The sequence below is a fragment of the Chiloscyllium plagiosum genome, unplaced genomic scaffold, assembly GCF_037043375.1.
Source record: "Chiloscyllium plagiosum isolate Xiang-an unplaced genomic scaffold, Cpla_swu_hap1 HiC_scaffold_18, whole genome shotgun sequence".
Lineage (NCBI taxonomy): Eukaryota > Metazoa > Chordata > Chondrichthyes > Orectolobiformes > Hemiscylliidae > Chiloscyllium > Chiloscyllium plagiosum.
In genome coordinates, this window is record NW_028270156.1 from 75,657,659 (window position 1) to 75,671,210 (window position 13,552).

The 13,552-nt window shown below is 51.3% G+C and overlaps 1 protein-coding gene across 1 annotated transcript in view; it reads right to left on the bottom strand.

Annotated features, from left to right (window-relative positions):
* LOC122547515 (chitinase domain-containing protein 1-like) overlaps window positions 1-6,990 on the bottom strand; it is a 49,406-nt gene extending 42,416 nt beyond the window's left edge. The window contains exons 1-3 of the mRNA XM_087996797.1: window positions 6,801-6,990; window positions 4,778-4,927; window positions 872-1,004 (exon numbers count right to left, since the gene is read on the bottom strand). Coding sequence (XP_087852923.1) covers window positions 872-1,004; window positions 4,778-4,927; window positions 6,801-6,977 — 460 coding nt within the window. The 5' untranslated portion in view covers window positions 6,978-6,990. The remainder of the gene's footprint in view (window positions 1-871; window positions 1,005-4,777; window positions 4,928-6,800) is intronic.
* Between the last annotated feature and the right edge of the window lie 6,562 nt (window positions 6,991-13,552).

Sequence of the window (13,552 nt, forward strand, 5' to 3'; positions counted from 1 at the left end):
TGATCCTGCTCCACAGCTACCTGATGAAGGAACAGCGCTCCGAAAGCTAGTGCTTCCAAGTAAACCTCATGGACTATAACGTGGTGTTGTGTGGTTTTTAACCTTGCTCTCCTCAGTCCAACACCGGCTCCTCCACATCATTAACTTGTGATTCAGACTATGCTATTTGAGGCTCAGCCATGATATTACAGTGACAATACTTCAGAGTCTTCCCTTGGCTGTAAACTGCTTTGGGACTTTGGATGGGAAGACCATTTTTGTGTTGTCCCGTTCAGTGTCTTGATTAAGCCAATGTTAGTTAAATCAGAACTTCATGATCATACCTCTACCTTCACCAGCCTGGCCTGTTGCTGAAAATTAACTCTACAGGCGATGGTCTTAGTTTCTAATCACCACTTTGGCCCATCTGGTATAGAGACACAAGCCCACACAATATTTCACATCAAGTCTGCTCCACAGTGACCAGATTGTGTTGGGAGTGTGATGGGAAGGTTGTGAGGCAGCGGGGTTAAAGTTAAAGCACAGTGGCACAGTGGTTAGCACTGCTGCCTCACAGCGCCAGAGACCCGGGTTCAATTCCCGCCTCAGGCGACTGACTGTGTGGAGTTTGCACATTCTCCCCGTGTCTGCGTGAGTTTCCTCCGGGTGCTCCGGTTTCCTCCCACAGTCCAAAGATGTGCAGGTCAGGTGAATTGGCCATGCTAAATTGCCCGTAGTGTTAGGTAAGGGGTACATGTAGGGGTATGGGTGGGTTGCGCTTCGGCGGGGCGGTGTGGACTTGTTGGGCCGATGTTTCCATACTGTAATATAATCTAATCATAATCTAGAAAGAGTGTTCGATACAAAGTACAGATCAAGATAAAGATAATACCTTGGTCTATGTCGTGGTGGCCAGTGACGTAATAAAGCTGAACTCCCTTCCTCTGGATCTGAAGCCAAACTGGGGAAATTAAGGTGAATTTACCACCAAAGGTCTTAGTGATATCATAACCGTGGCTGTTCCACTGAAAAACAGAGACAAGAATTGAACTGGGTCAGTAGGAGAAAGAGAATTATGACACGAGGCTTTGAGTGCGTCCCTTGCTGCTGAGTGTACCACCAAAGCTGGATTGTGAATAAATTCCTCTGGCCTCTCATAAAACAGAACAATGTCAACCGACAAAACACTCTAGGACATCTTTTCCCTGCTATCATGATGGCCTCAGCTTCCTTCGTTACTGAATGATCAAACAGGCTCGAGGGGCCGAATGGCCGACTCCAGTTTCTATCTGATGGCCAGAATCGGTAACAATATTCCCACTGGGATCTAGCCAGTGTTTGATAAAGGAACCTGGACTTCCTTGTGTTTGTACCTGGGAAACTGTACTCTGTCTCTTTATAAAGCCATCAACCACATAGCTGCGGGTATGGAGTCACGTATAGGCCAGGATGGCTGCTTTCCTTCCCTAAGTAAAATCAGTGAGCAAGATGGGTTTTCAGACAATTAACTGTGGTTCCATGGTCATCCTGAGACTTCAGTTCCAGACTTGTTTTAGTTGAAATCAAATTGCACAATCAGCTGTGATGGGTTTTGAACCCAGTTCCCCAGAGCATTACTAGCCCAGTGACAAGACCACTGCACCATCGTGCCTCCTCCCCTGCCACACCACCTTCAAACATTCATGTCCTTGACCCTTCAGCTTTCATGTTCTTGAACTCTCTTTAAAGTTGTGCCTTTTTTTATTATCTAATTCAATCTACCAAGATATATCACTTCATAAATCGCTGCACTAAATTCCAACTGACATATTTGACCGCTTTATAAACCTGCGTCTTGCAATCTATTCCAACCTTCACTGTTTATTACATTTCCAAATGTCTTACCATCTTGAGCTTTCCGATTATGTGCTACATGCATATAACCAAGTCATTAATGACTCCACAAGAACACCACTGTGGGGGAAGGCCTTGGTCTTTTTCCTCCTCCTGCTCCCCTCCCCTCTCCTCTCCTCTCAGACTGGTGTCCCCTGGTCCGTTTTCCATCTCCACAGACTGAAATCCTATGGAAGTAACTCTATTACACAGCAGTTGGTCAAAAAGACACAACTGAACCGCTTACCATCTCAATCACACGGCTACCTCCAAAGGTGACTTTCCTGGGTGTTGGTGCAACCTTCCTTCAATATCTTACAAGTGAAATAAGGCTTTTCCAACTGATGCAGAGTTCATGTTTGTGTACAACCATTCTGGTCAACCGATCTCTCTTCAACAGTCTCGTCCATAGCGATGTACAGAAACAGACCCTTTGATCAAGGTAGTCCACACAAACCATGTCCCCAAACTAAACTAGTCCCACCTGCCTGCCCCTAGCCCAGACCCCTCCAAACCTTTCCCATTCATGTCCTTATCTAAATGTCTTTTAAACATTGTAACTGTACCTGGGAATCCACCACTTCGGCTGGGAGCTCATTCCACACGCTAATCACTTGCTGTGTAAAGAAGTTACCTCTCATGTCCTTTTTAAATTGCTCTCCTCTCAAAGTTGTAGAGCTGTACAGCATGGAAACAGAGCCTTCAGTCTAACTCAACACTGCTGACGAGATACCCTAAATTAATCCAGTCCCATTTGCCAGTATTTGGCCTTATTCACGTACCTGTTCAGATGCTTTTTAAATGTTATAATTGTACCAGTCTCCACCACATCCTCTGGCAGCTCATTCCATACACACACCACCCTTTGTGTGAAAATATTTCCCCTTAGGTCCCTTTAAGTCTTTGCCCTCTCAACTTAAACCTATACCCTCCAGTTCTGGATTCCATCACCACAGGGAAAAGGCCTTGCCTATTTACCCTATCCATGCCCCTCATGATTTTATAAACCTCTATAAGGTCACCCCTCAGCCTCCGCGCTCCAGGGAAAACAGCTCCAGCCTATCCAGCTTTCCCTTGTAGCTGAAACCCTCCAACTTTGGCAATATCCTTATAAATAAATCTTATCTGAACCCTTTCAAGTTTCACAACATCCTTCCTATAGCAGGGAGACCAGAACTGCATGTGGTATCCCAAAAGTGGCCTGACTAATGTGCTGTACAGTAGCAACATGACCTCCCACTCTACACTCAATGCACTGACCAATAAAGACAAGCACACCAAACGCCTTCTTCACTATCCCATCTACCTGGGACTCCACTTTCAAGGAGCTACGGACTCCAGGGTTTCGCTGTACACAAAGTCCTGCCCTGATTGGCCTTTCCAAAATGCAGTACCTCAAATATATCTAGATTAAATTGTATATAAACAACCTGAGGCTGTCAAATACATTCCAGTCTGTAACTCACACCTAGTTATTCTGTTTATAAACCATCCTGAACCCATTGGTTAGAATCCACTTCTGGGCATCTGTTATTCCATATATAACCACAACCCCACCCCCACCTCTTCTCTCACCCCCAACCAAACCCCACAATTAGATTCCAGTCTGTAACTCACTCCTGGGTATCTGTTACCTATATATAAATCACTCTGACTCCTTGATATATTTCCAGTCTATATTTCACACCGGGGTATCTGTTATTCTATATATAAACCACCCTGACTGCCTCGGTTAGACGCTGGTCTGTAACTCACTCCTGGGTGTCTGATATTGTGTATAAACTACCCCAAATCCTGCGAATAGATTCCAGTTTGTAACTCACTGTTGGGTGTCTGCTATTGTGTATAAACCATCCCAAACCTCTCGATTAGATTCCGGTCTGTACCTCACTCCTGGGTGTCTGTTATTTTCTTTATATACCACTTTGAACCTCTTGATGTGATTCTAGTCTGTAACTCACTCCCAGGTATCTGCTATTCCATATATAAACCATCCTGAGCCCCAGATCACTCATGCACACCTGGTATTCTACATATAAAATTACTCTGACCCTTCAATTAGATTCCGTTTTGTAACTCACTCCAAGGTATATGTTATTCTATATATAAACCACCCCAAACCTTTTGATTAGGTTCCAGTCTGTAACTCACTCCTGGGTGTATGTTATTGTGTATAAACTACCTCAAATCCCACAAATAGATTCCAGTTTGTAACTCACTGTTGGGTGTCTGTTATTGTTGATATAAATCACTCTGATCCCTCAATTAGATTCCGATTGGGTATCTGTTATTATATACATAAACCCCTCCCCCATCAACCGAATCCCTTGATTAGATTCCAGTCTGTAACTCACTCCCATGTATCTGTTATCCCATAATGTAAACCACCCTCAACCCCTTGAGTAGATTCCAGTCTGTAACTCACACCTAGATATCTGTTATTCTGTGTATATACCACCCAGAACCCCTTGAATAGATTCCAGACTATAACTCACTCCTGGGTATTTGTTCCTCTACATATAATCCAACCCAAATCATCTGTTTAAGTTCCAATCTGTAACTCATTCCCAGCTATCTATTAGCCTGAACAAACTAAAGCCTTACATATATCTTGAAGTGTGGAAAACAACGGATTGTAATCAATTTTTTTCCAGAATGTCTAGTGGAAACAGCTTTTAAAATTTTATCCTGAGTAAGTGTGCCTTCCCACCAAGTTTGAAACTTGTTAATAATTCAGTGGGACACAAGTTGCATGGTTCCCCTGTCTGTGCACGATTTGGTTAAAAAACACACAGCACCTTGCTCTCCTCCCCCCCTACCCTGGAGAGGGACTGCACCAAACAGGGTCCAAATTAAGGACTCCACTGTTGACAGTGCTGTGTTATAACATATAACATACAACATCCACACACACTCCATTACTCACAGGTGTGACGTAGCCCAGAATGTCACCACTGAAGTGTCGCTCTACCACCTTGGCAGCACAGTAACTCTTATGCTCCTTCAGAATATCTCTGGCCTTGGGATCAGTGACGACCAGCCCTCTCTCCTGCACCAAATGCTTCGAAGGTCCGGTCTAACAGAACAACACGGAGCTGTCAATCAACATGACTCACACAATCGGGAAGCCTGACCATCTCTGATCAAGGGAGACCAATAGTGAATGTGTGGGACTGAGGGAGGGCTGTTGTAATGCTGTGCTGCCAGCTTTATTGCCAATCGCATGTCAGGTGAACACTTCCTAGAGGCACACTAGCACCCTGAGGCACTCACCCCTTGGACCCTCCAACCACCATCTCACAGCGTGGGATGCACTCGGCTGAAATCTTACTTACTAACACCTTTATTTGAAAAGAAAACTGAACTGTCAGAACAGGACAGAGTCAGATGGCATTGATGAATGATCCACACAGTGTTTCTGACCATGAACAGCATCAACCAAAGGCTGCTGCTCTCTCAGTTGAGGCTCTGAGCCACACTGTTTCATGCACACAAAGTCGGAGCGGGAGGATGAAAGTCCAACTTTGTGTTTAACACGGATGTGAGAGTCAAAACGATTGATATTCAAACTCTCAATCTGCCCAGAGCCTTCCTCTACTCTTCAGTAGCTTTCTTTTTTATTTCTCTAGTGTCCCTCCTTTTCTAATGACTGCAGTATCTCCAAAGCACTGATGGCCACTCCTAATACAGGGCACATCCCCATCTCTATACATGGTTATAGTGGGAACCTGGGACGCCAACCAGGCTGCTCACCATATTCCAATACAGAAACCAGCCTCGTGTCCCAGGGCAAGTCCAGGATGGTCCTCACATGGACGTTTTGTGCTTAACCTTTCCTGAAACTGCCATCAGGCTTGGCTGTTCAAAGGCCGACCGTTCTGGTTTCGGGTCTAGCTGTTCAGGCCCTGGGCTGTCTGGTCACACCAGGAATGCTGCCCAGCTGTCTGATGTTATCTATTTACTTCTCAGACCACTGCCCAGTTAGTTTAAACAACAGCATGCAGCAGAATGCTCCATAGGAAACACTCCTGGCTCGATTCCAGTGCAACCTGTTGACGCTGTAGAAGTCCTATATCGCTCTGAGCTAGTGTCCCCAGATTCTAAAGCCCTCCCTCCTGCCACACGTTCCGACACTCTATCTCCCTCTAGCTCAAGACCTTGTTATATTTTTCTCCAAGCTCTCTGAATTCTGATAGCAGGACCACATTTCCTTCTTTTTTCAACTGTGTTGCTCCTTCAGCCGCGGAAGGTGGAAGTGAATGTTGGAAGCTGGGATGCGTGACAAGGAGGGGCCTGTTTGTCCTAAATCCTTCCAACTAAGCTGCTGTCCACCCGTTAGGGCTGCTGTCCACCATGTGCCATCCTTTGGCAAGTTATTTTAAAGAATAACTCGCTCGTGGAAGATGACTGTCTCTGGGTGGCCAGCATTTCCTGCCTGTCCAGAGCTGCTCTTCAACTGAGTGGATTGCTGTGCTAGGGGTCTATTGGGGAGGGGGGGAGTGGGGGTCTATTGGGGAGGGGGGGAGTGGGGGTCTATTGGGGAGGGGGGGGAGTGGGGGTCTATTGGGGAGGGGGGGAGTGGGGGTCTATTGGGGAGGGGGGGAGTGGGGGTCTATTGGGGGGGGGGGGGGAGTGGGGGCCTATTGGGGAGGGGGGAGGGGGGGAGTGGGGGCCTATTGGGGAGGGGGGAGGGGGGGAGGGGGGGGAGTGGGGGTCTATTGGGGAGGGGGGGGAGTGGGGTTGACCTGTGCTGGGGGGCGGTCAGTGCTGGGGGGGGGGGGGAGGTCTGTGATGGGGAGGGGATAGTGCGGGGGGGGGGGTGTGTGCTGGGGGATAGGAGAGTGGGGGGGCAGGCATGAGGGGAGGGGGTGGAACCGCTCTGTGCTGGGGTGGGGGGGGGGTCACCTGTCACTGCCCACAGGGCTCACCCCCCCCCCCCCGGCCCTCACCTCCTCCTCGGGCCCGCGGCCTGCCGCCTGTTTCCTGATGTCCTTCCGGGAGAGAGTGGCCCGGGCCCCGCTCACACACACCACCAGGAGGAGGAGGAAGAGGGAGAGGCCTGGGCCCGGGGAACACCGGCTGAGGCGGGAGCGGAGCACACCGCCCGGGGACACCACAACATCCATCCACCCGACACAGGGGGGCGGGGTCACACACAGGGGGGCGGGGGTCACACAGGGGGCGGAGTCACACACAGGGGGCGGGGATACACAGGGGGCGGGGTCACACCGACACACAGGGGGCGGGGACGCACGGGGCGGAGTCACACACAGGGGGGCGGGGTCACACAGAGGGGGGCGGGGGTCACACAGGGGGCGGGGACACACCGACACACAGGAGGCGGGGTCACACAGGAGGGCGGGGTCACACACGAGGGCGGGGTCACACACACAGGGGGGCGGGATCACACGCAGGGGGTCGGTGTCACACACAAGGGGCGGGGTATCACACAGTGGGTGGGGTCACACACAGGGGGTGGGGTCACACACACAGGGGCGGGGTCACACAGACACACAGGGGGCGGGGTCGCACACACACACAGGGGGCGGGGTCACACACGGGGGGGCGGGGTCTCACGCGCACACACACGGGTGGCGGGGTCTCACGCACACACAGGCGGCGGGGTCATACACATGGGGGTCACACACACACAGGGGGGCGGTGTCGTGCACACACAGGGGGCGGGGTCACACACACATGGTGGTCACGCACACACACAGGGGGGTGGGGTCACACACACACTCACAGGGGGCGGGGTCACACACACACGGGGCGGGGTCACACACAGGGGGCAGAGTCACACACACAAAGTGGGTGATGGAGGGTTGATGGGGGTGATGGTGGGTTAATGGTGGTGTGATGGGGTTAACGGGGGTGATGGGGGTTAATGGGGGGGTGATGGAGGGTTAATGTAGGTGATGGAGGGTTAATGGGGGTTAATCGGGGGGGGTTAATGGGGGTGATGGGATGGTTAATGGGGGTGATGAGGTTTAATGGGGGGTGATGGGGGTTAATGGGTGGGGTGATGGGGATTAATGGGTTGTGATGGGGGACAATGGAGGGTGATGGAGGGTTAATGGGGATGATGGAGGGTTAAAGGGGGTAATGGGGAGTAATGGGGTTGATGGAGGGTTAATGAGGGGTGACACGGTTAATGGGGGTGATGGAGCGTTAATGGGGGTGATGGAGGGTTAATGGGAGGTTGATGGAGGGTTAATGGGGTGATGGAGGGCTAATAAGGGTGATGGGGGTTAATGGGGGTGATGGAGGGTTAATGGGGGTGATGGAGCGTTAATGGGGGTGATGGAGGGTTAATGGGAGGCGATGGAGGGTTAATGTGGGGTGTTGGGGTGTTAATGAGGCGGTGATGGAGCATTAGTGGGGGTAATAGGGGGTTAATGGGGGTGATAGAGGATTAATGGGGGTTGATGGACGGTTAATGGGGGTGATGGGTTTAATAGGTGGTGATGGGGGTTTAATAGGGGCGATGGGGTTAATGTGAAGGTGATTGAGGGTTAATGGGGGTGATGGAGGGTTAAAGGGGGTAATGGGGAGTAATGGGGTTGATGGACGGTTAATGGGGGGTGATGGGGGTTAATGGGGGGTGATGGAGGGTTAATGTGGGGTGATGGGGGTTAATGGGGGGTGAATGGGTGGTGATGGGGGTTTAATGGGGGTGATGGGGTTAATAAGGTGGTGATTGAGGGTTAATGTGGGGTGATGGAGGGTAATGGGGGTGATGGAGGTTAATGGCGGGGTGATGGGGGTTAATGGGAGGGGTGATGGAGGGTTAATGAGGGCGATGGGGGATAATGTGGGTAATGGAATGTTAATGGGTTGTGATGGGGGTTAATGGGAGGTAATGGAGGGTTAATGTGGGGGTGATTGAGGGTTAATGTGGGGGTGATTGAAGGTTATTGAGGTGGGTGATGGGGGGTTAATGAGTGGGTGGGGGTTAATGGGGGGTGGGGGTGATGGGGGTAAATGGGAGGTGATAGAGGTTAATAGGGGTGATGGTGGGTTAATGGGGTGTGATTGGGGTTAATGGGAGGTGATGGGGTTAATGGGGGTGTGATGGAGGGTTAATGGGGATGATGGGGGGGTTAATAGGGATGATGGTGGGTTAATGGGGTGTTATTGGGGTTAATGGAGGGTAATGAAGGTTAATGGGGGTGTGATGGGGGTTAATGAGGGGTGATGGAGGTTAATGGGAGTGTGTGATGGAGGGTTAATGGGGTGCTGGGGGTTTATGGGGGTTAATGTGGGGTAATGGAGGGTTAATGGGGGGTGATGGAAGGGTGTTGGGGGTTAATAGGGGTGATGGTGGGTTAATGGGGTGTGATTGGAGTTAATGGGGGGTGATGGAGGTTAATGGGGGTGTGATGGGGGTTAATGGGGCTGATTGAAGTTAATGGGGGGGTGATGGAGGGTTAATGGGTGGTGATGGGGGTTAATGGGGGGGTAATGGAGGATTAATGGGGGTGATGGGGGTTAATGGGGGGGTAATGGAGGGTTAAAGGGGGGTGATGAGGGGTTAATGGGGGTGATGGGGGGCTAATGGGGATGATGGGGGGTTAATGGGGGTGATGGGGGTTAATCCGGGGTGATGGAGGGTTAATGGGGGTGTGGTGGGGGTTAATGGGGGGTGATAGAGGGTTAATGGGGGTGACAGGGGGTTAATGGGGGGGTGATGGGGTTTAATGGGGTGTGATGGGGGGTGATGGAGGTTAATGGGGCTGATGAAGGGTTAATGGGGGTGATGGGAGTTAATGGGGGGTAATGGAGGGTTAATGGGGGGTGATGGAAGGGTGATGGGGATTAATGGGGGTGATGGGGGTTAATCCGGGGTGATGGAGGGTTAATGGGGGTGTGATGGGGATTCATGGGGTGTGATGAGGGTTAATGGGGGTGTGATGGAGGGTTAATGGGGGGTGATGGGGTTAATGGGGGGTGATGGGAGGGTTCATGGGGGTGATGGGGGGTTGATGTGGGTGATGGGTTAATGGGAGGTTAATGGGAGGGGTGTTGGGGGATTAATGGTTTGTGATGGGGGAAAATAGGGAGGTGATGGGGAGTGATGGAGGTTTAATGGGGGTGATGGGGGCTTAATGCGGGTGTGATGGGGATTAATGGGGGTTTAATGTGAGGGTGATGGAGGGTTAATGTGGGTGATGGTGGTTAATGGGGGGTGATGGGGGCTTAATGGGGATGTGATGGGGGTTAACGGGGGTTGATGGGGGTGAATGGGGGGTGATGGAGGGTCAATGTGGGGGTGATTGAGGGTTAATGGGGTGGGTGATGGGGGTTAATGAGTGGGTGGGGGTTAATGTGGTGGTGGTGATGTGGGTTAATGGGAGGTGATGGGGGTTAATAGGGGTGTGATGGAGAGTTAATGGGGTGATGGGGGTTAATAGGGGTGATGGTGTGTTAATGGGGTGTGATTGGGGTTAATGGGGGGTGATGGAGGGTTAATGGGGGGAGATGGGGGTTTATGGGGGGTTAATGGGGGTAATGGAGGGTTAATGGGGGTGATGGAAGGGTGATGGGGGTTAATGGGGTGATGGTGGGTTAATGGGGTGTGATTGGAGTTAAAGGGGGGTGATTGGAGTTAATGGGAGGTGATGGAGGTTAATGGGGGGGTGATGGAGGTTAATGGGGAGGTGATTGAGGGTTAATGGGGGTGTTAATGGGGGTTAATGGGGGCTAACGGAGGGTTAATGGGGGGTGATGGGGTTAATGGGGATGATGGGGTGTTAATGGGGGTGATGGGGGTTAATGGGGGTGATGGAGGTTAATGGGGAGTGATGGAGGGTTAATGGGGGTGATGGAAGGGTGATGGGGGTTAATGGGGATGATGGGGGGTTAATGGGGGTGATGGGGGTTAATCAGGGGTGATGGAGGGTTAATGGGGGTGTACTAGGTGTTAATGGGGGTGATGGAGAGTTAATGGGGGGTGATGGGGGTTAATGGGGGTGTGATGGGAGTTGATGGGGGGTGATGGAGGTTAATGGGAGGTGATGGAGGGTTAATGGGTGTGAAGGGGGTTTATGGGGGTGATGGAGGGTTAATGGGGGTGTGATGGGTGTTAATGGGTGGTGATGGGGTTTTACTGGGGGTGATGGGGTTAATGGGGTGGTGATGGAGGGTAAATGTGGGGGTGATTGAGGGTTAATGGGGGGTGGAGGGTTAATGGGGAGTGATGGGGGGTTAATGGGGGGGTGATGGGGGTTAATGGGAGGGGTGATAGGGGATTAATGGGTTGTGATGGGGGTTAATGGGGGGTGATGGAGATTAGTGGGGGGTTGATGGAGGGTTAATGGGGCTGATGGACAGTTAATGGGGTGTGATGGGGGTAAATGGGGGGGTGATGGAGGGTTAATGTGGGGTGTTGGGGTGTTAATGAGGCGGTGATAGAGCATTAATGGGGTGTTGATGGAGGGTTAATTGGGGGGTGATGGAGGGTTAATGTGGGGGTGATTGAGGGTTAATGGGGGTGATGGAGGTTAATGGGGTGGTGGGGGTTAATGGAGGTGTGGAGGGTTAATAGGGGTGTGATGGAGGGTTATTGGGGGTTAATGAGCGTGTGATGGGGGTGTGATGGGGTTAATGGGGTGATGGAGTGTTAATGGGGGTGACTGGGGATAATAGGGGGTGATGGAGGGTTAATGGGGTTGATGGGGGCTTAATGCAGGTGTGATGGGGATTAAAGGGGGTTAATATGGTGGTGATGGAGGGTTAATGGGGTGATGGGGGTTAATGGGGGGGTGATGGGGGTTAATGTGGGTTGATGGAGGGTTAATGGGGGTGATGGGGTCTTAATGGGATGGGTGATGGGGACTTAATGGGGATGTGATGGGGGTTAATGGGGGGTGATGGAGGGTTAATGTGGGGGTGATTGAGGCTTAATGTTGTGGGTGATTGGGGTTAATGAGTGGGTGGGGGTAATTGGGGGTGTGATGGAGGGTTAATGGGGGTGATGGGGGGTTAATAGGTGTGATGGTGGGTTAATGGGGTGTGATTGGGGTTAATGGGGGGTGATGGAGGTTAATGGGGGTGTGATGGGGGTTAATGAGGGGTGATGGAGGTTAATGGGGGGCGATGGTGGGTTAATGGGGGTGATGGGGGTTTATGGGGGGGTTAATGGAGGGTAATGGAGGGTTAATGGGGGGTGATGGGGTTAATAGGGGTGATGGTGGGTTAATGGGGTGTGATTGGAGTTAATGGGGGGTGATGAAGGTTAATGGGGAAGATTGAGGGTTAATGGGGTGTGATGGGGGTTAATGGGGAGTAATGGAGGGTTAATGGGGGGTGATGGAAGGGTGTTAATGGGGGTCATCGGTGTTAATGGGGGGGTGATGGAGGTTAATGGGGGTGTGATGGGGGTTAATGGGGTGATGGAGGTTAATGGGGGGTGATGGATGGTTAATAGGGGGTGATGGAAGGGTGATGGGGGTTAATGGGGATGATGGGGGGTTAATGGGGGTGATGGGGGGTTAATGGGGTTGTGATAGGTGTTAATGGCAGTGATGGAGGGTTAATGGGTGGGATGATTGAGGTTAATTTGGGGGGGGTGATAGAGGGTTAATGGGGGTGACAGGGGGTTTATGGGGGGGTGATAGAGGGTTAATAGGGGTGTGATGGGGGGTGATGGAGGATTAATGGGGGTGATGGAAGGTTAATGGGGGTGATGGGGGTTTATGGGGGTGATGAGGATTAATGGGGGTGTGATCGGTGTTAATGGGGGTGATGGAGGGTTAATGGGGGTGATGGGGGTTAATGGGGTTAATAGGGGTGTGATGGAGGGTTAATGGGGGGGTGATGGAGGTTAATGTGGGGGTGATGGGGTTTTAATGGGGGGTGATGGGGGTTAATGGGGGTTGATGAAGGGTTAGTGTGGGGTTGATGGAGGTTAATGGGGGTTGATGAAGGGTTAGTGTGGGGTTGATGGAGGGTTAATGGGGGTGATGGAGGGTAAATGGGGTGTTGATGGAGGGCTAATGGAGGTGATGGAGGGTTTAATGGGGGGTTGATGGAGGGTTAATGGGGGGTTATTGGAGGGATATTTGTGGGGTGATGGGGGGTTTAATGGGTGATGATGGAGTTTTAATGTGATGGGGTTATTGGGTTGGTGATGGAGGGTTTATGTGGTGTGATGGGGGGTTAATGGGGGGCGATGGGGGTTAATGGGAGGGGTGATGGGGGATTAATGGGTTGTGATGGGGGTTAATGGGGGGTGATGGAGGGTTAATGGTGGTGATGTGGGTAATGGGGGCTAATGGGGGTTGATGGAGTGTTAATGGGGGTTAATGTGGGTGATGGGGTTAATGGGGAAGTGATGGAGGGTTAATGTGGGGGTGATTGAGGGTTAATGGGGGTGGAGGGTTAATGGGGGGTGATGGGGGGTTAATGAGGGTGTGATGGGGGTTAATGGGAGGGGTGATGGGGATTAATGGGTTGTGATGGGGGTTAATGGGGGTGATGGAGGGTAGTGGGGGTTGATGGAGGGTTAATGGGGAGTTATTGGAGGGTTAATGGGGGTGGAGGGTTAATGGGGGTGATGGGGGTTTAATGGGGGGGTGATGGGGGTTAATGGGAGGGGTGATAGGGGATTAATGGGTTGTGATGGGGGTTAATGGGGTGATGGAGGGTAGTGGGGTTGATGGAGGGTTAATGGGGAGTTATTGGAGGGTTAATAGGGGGT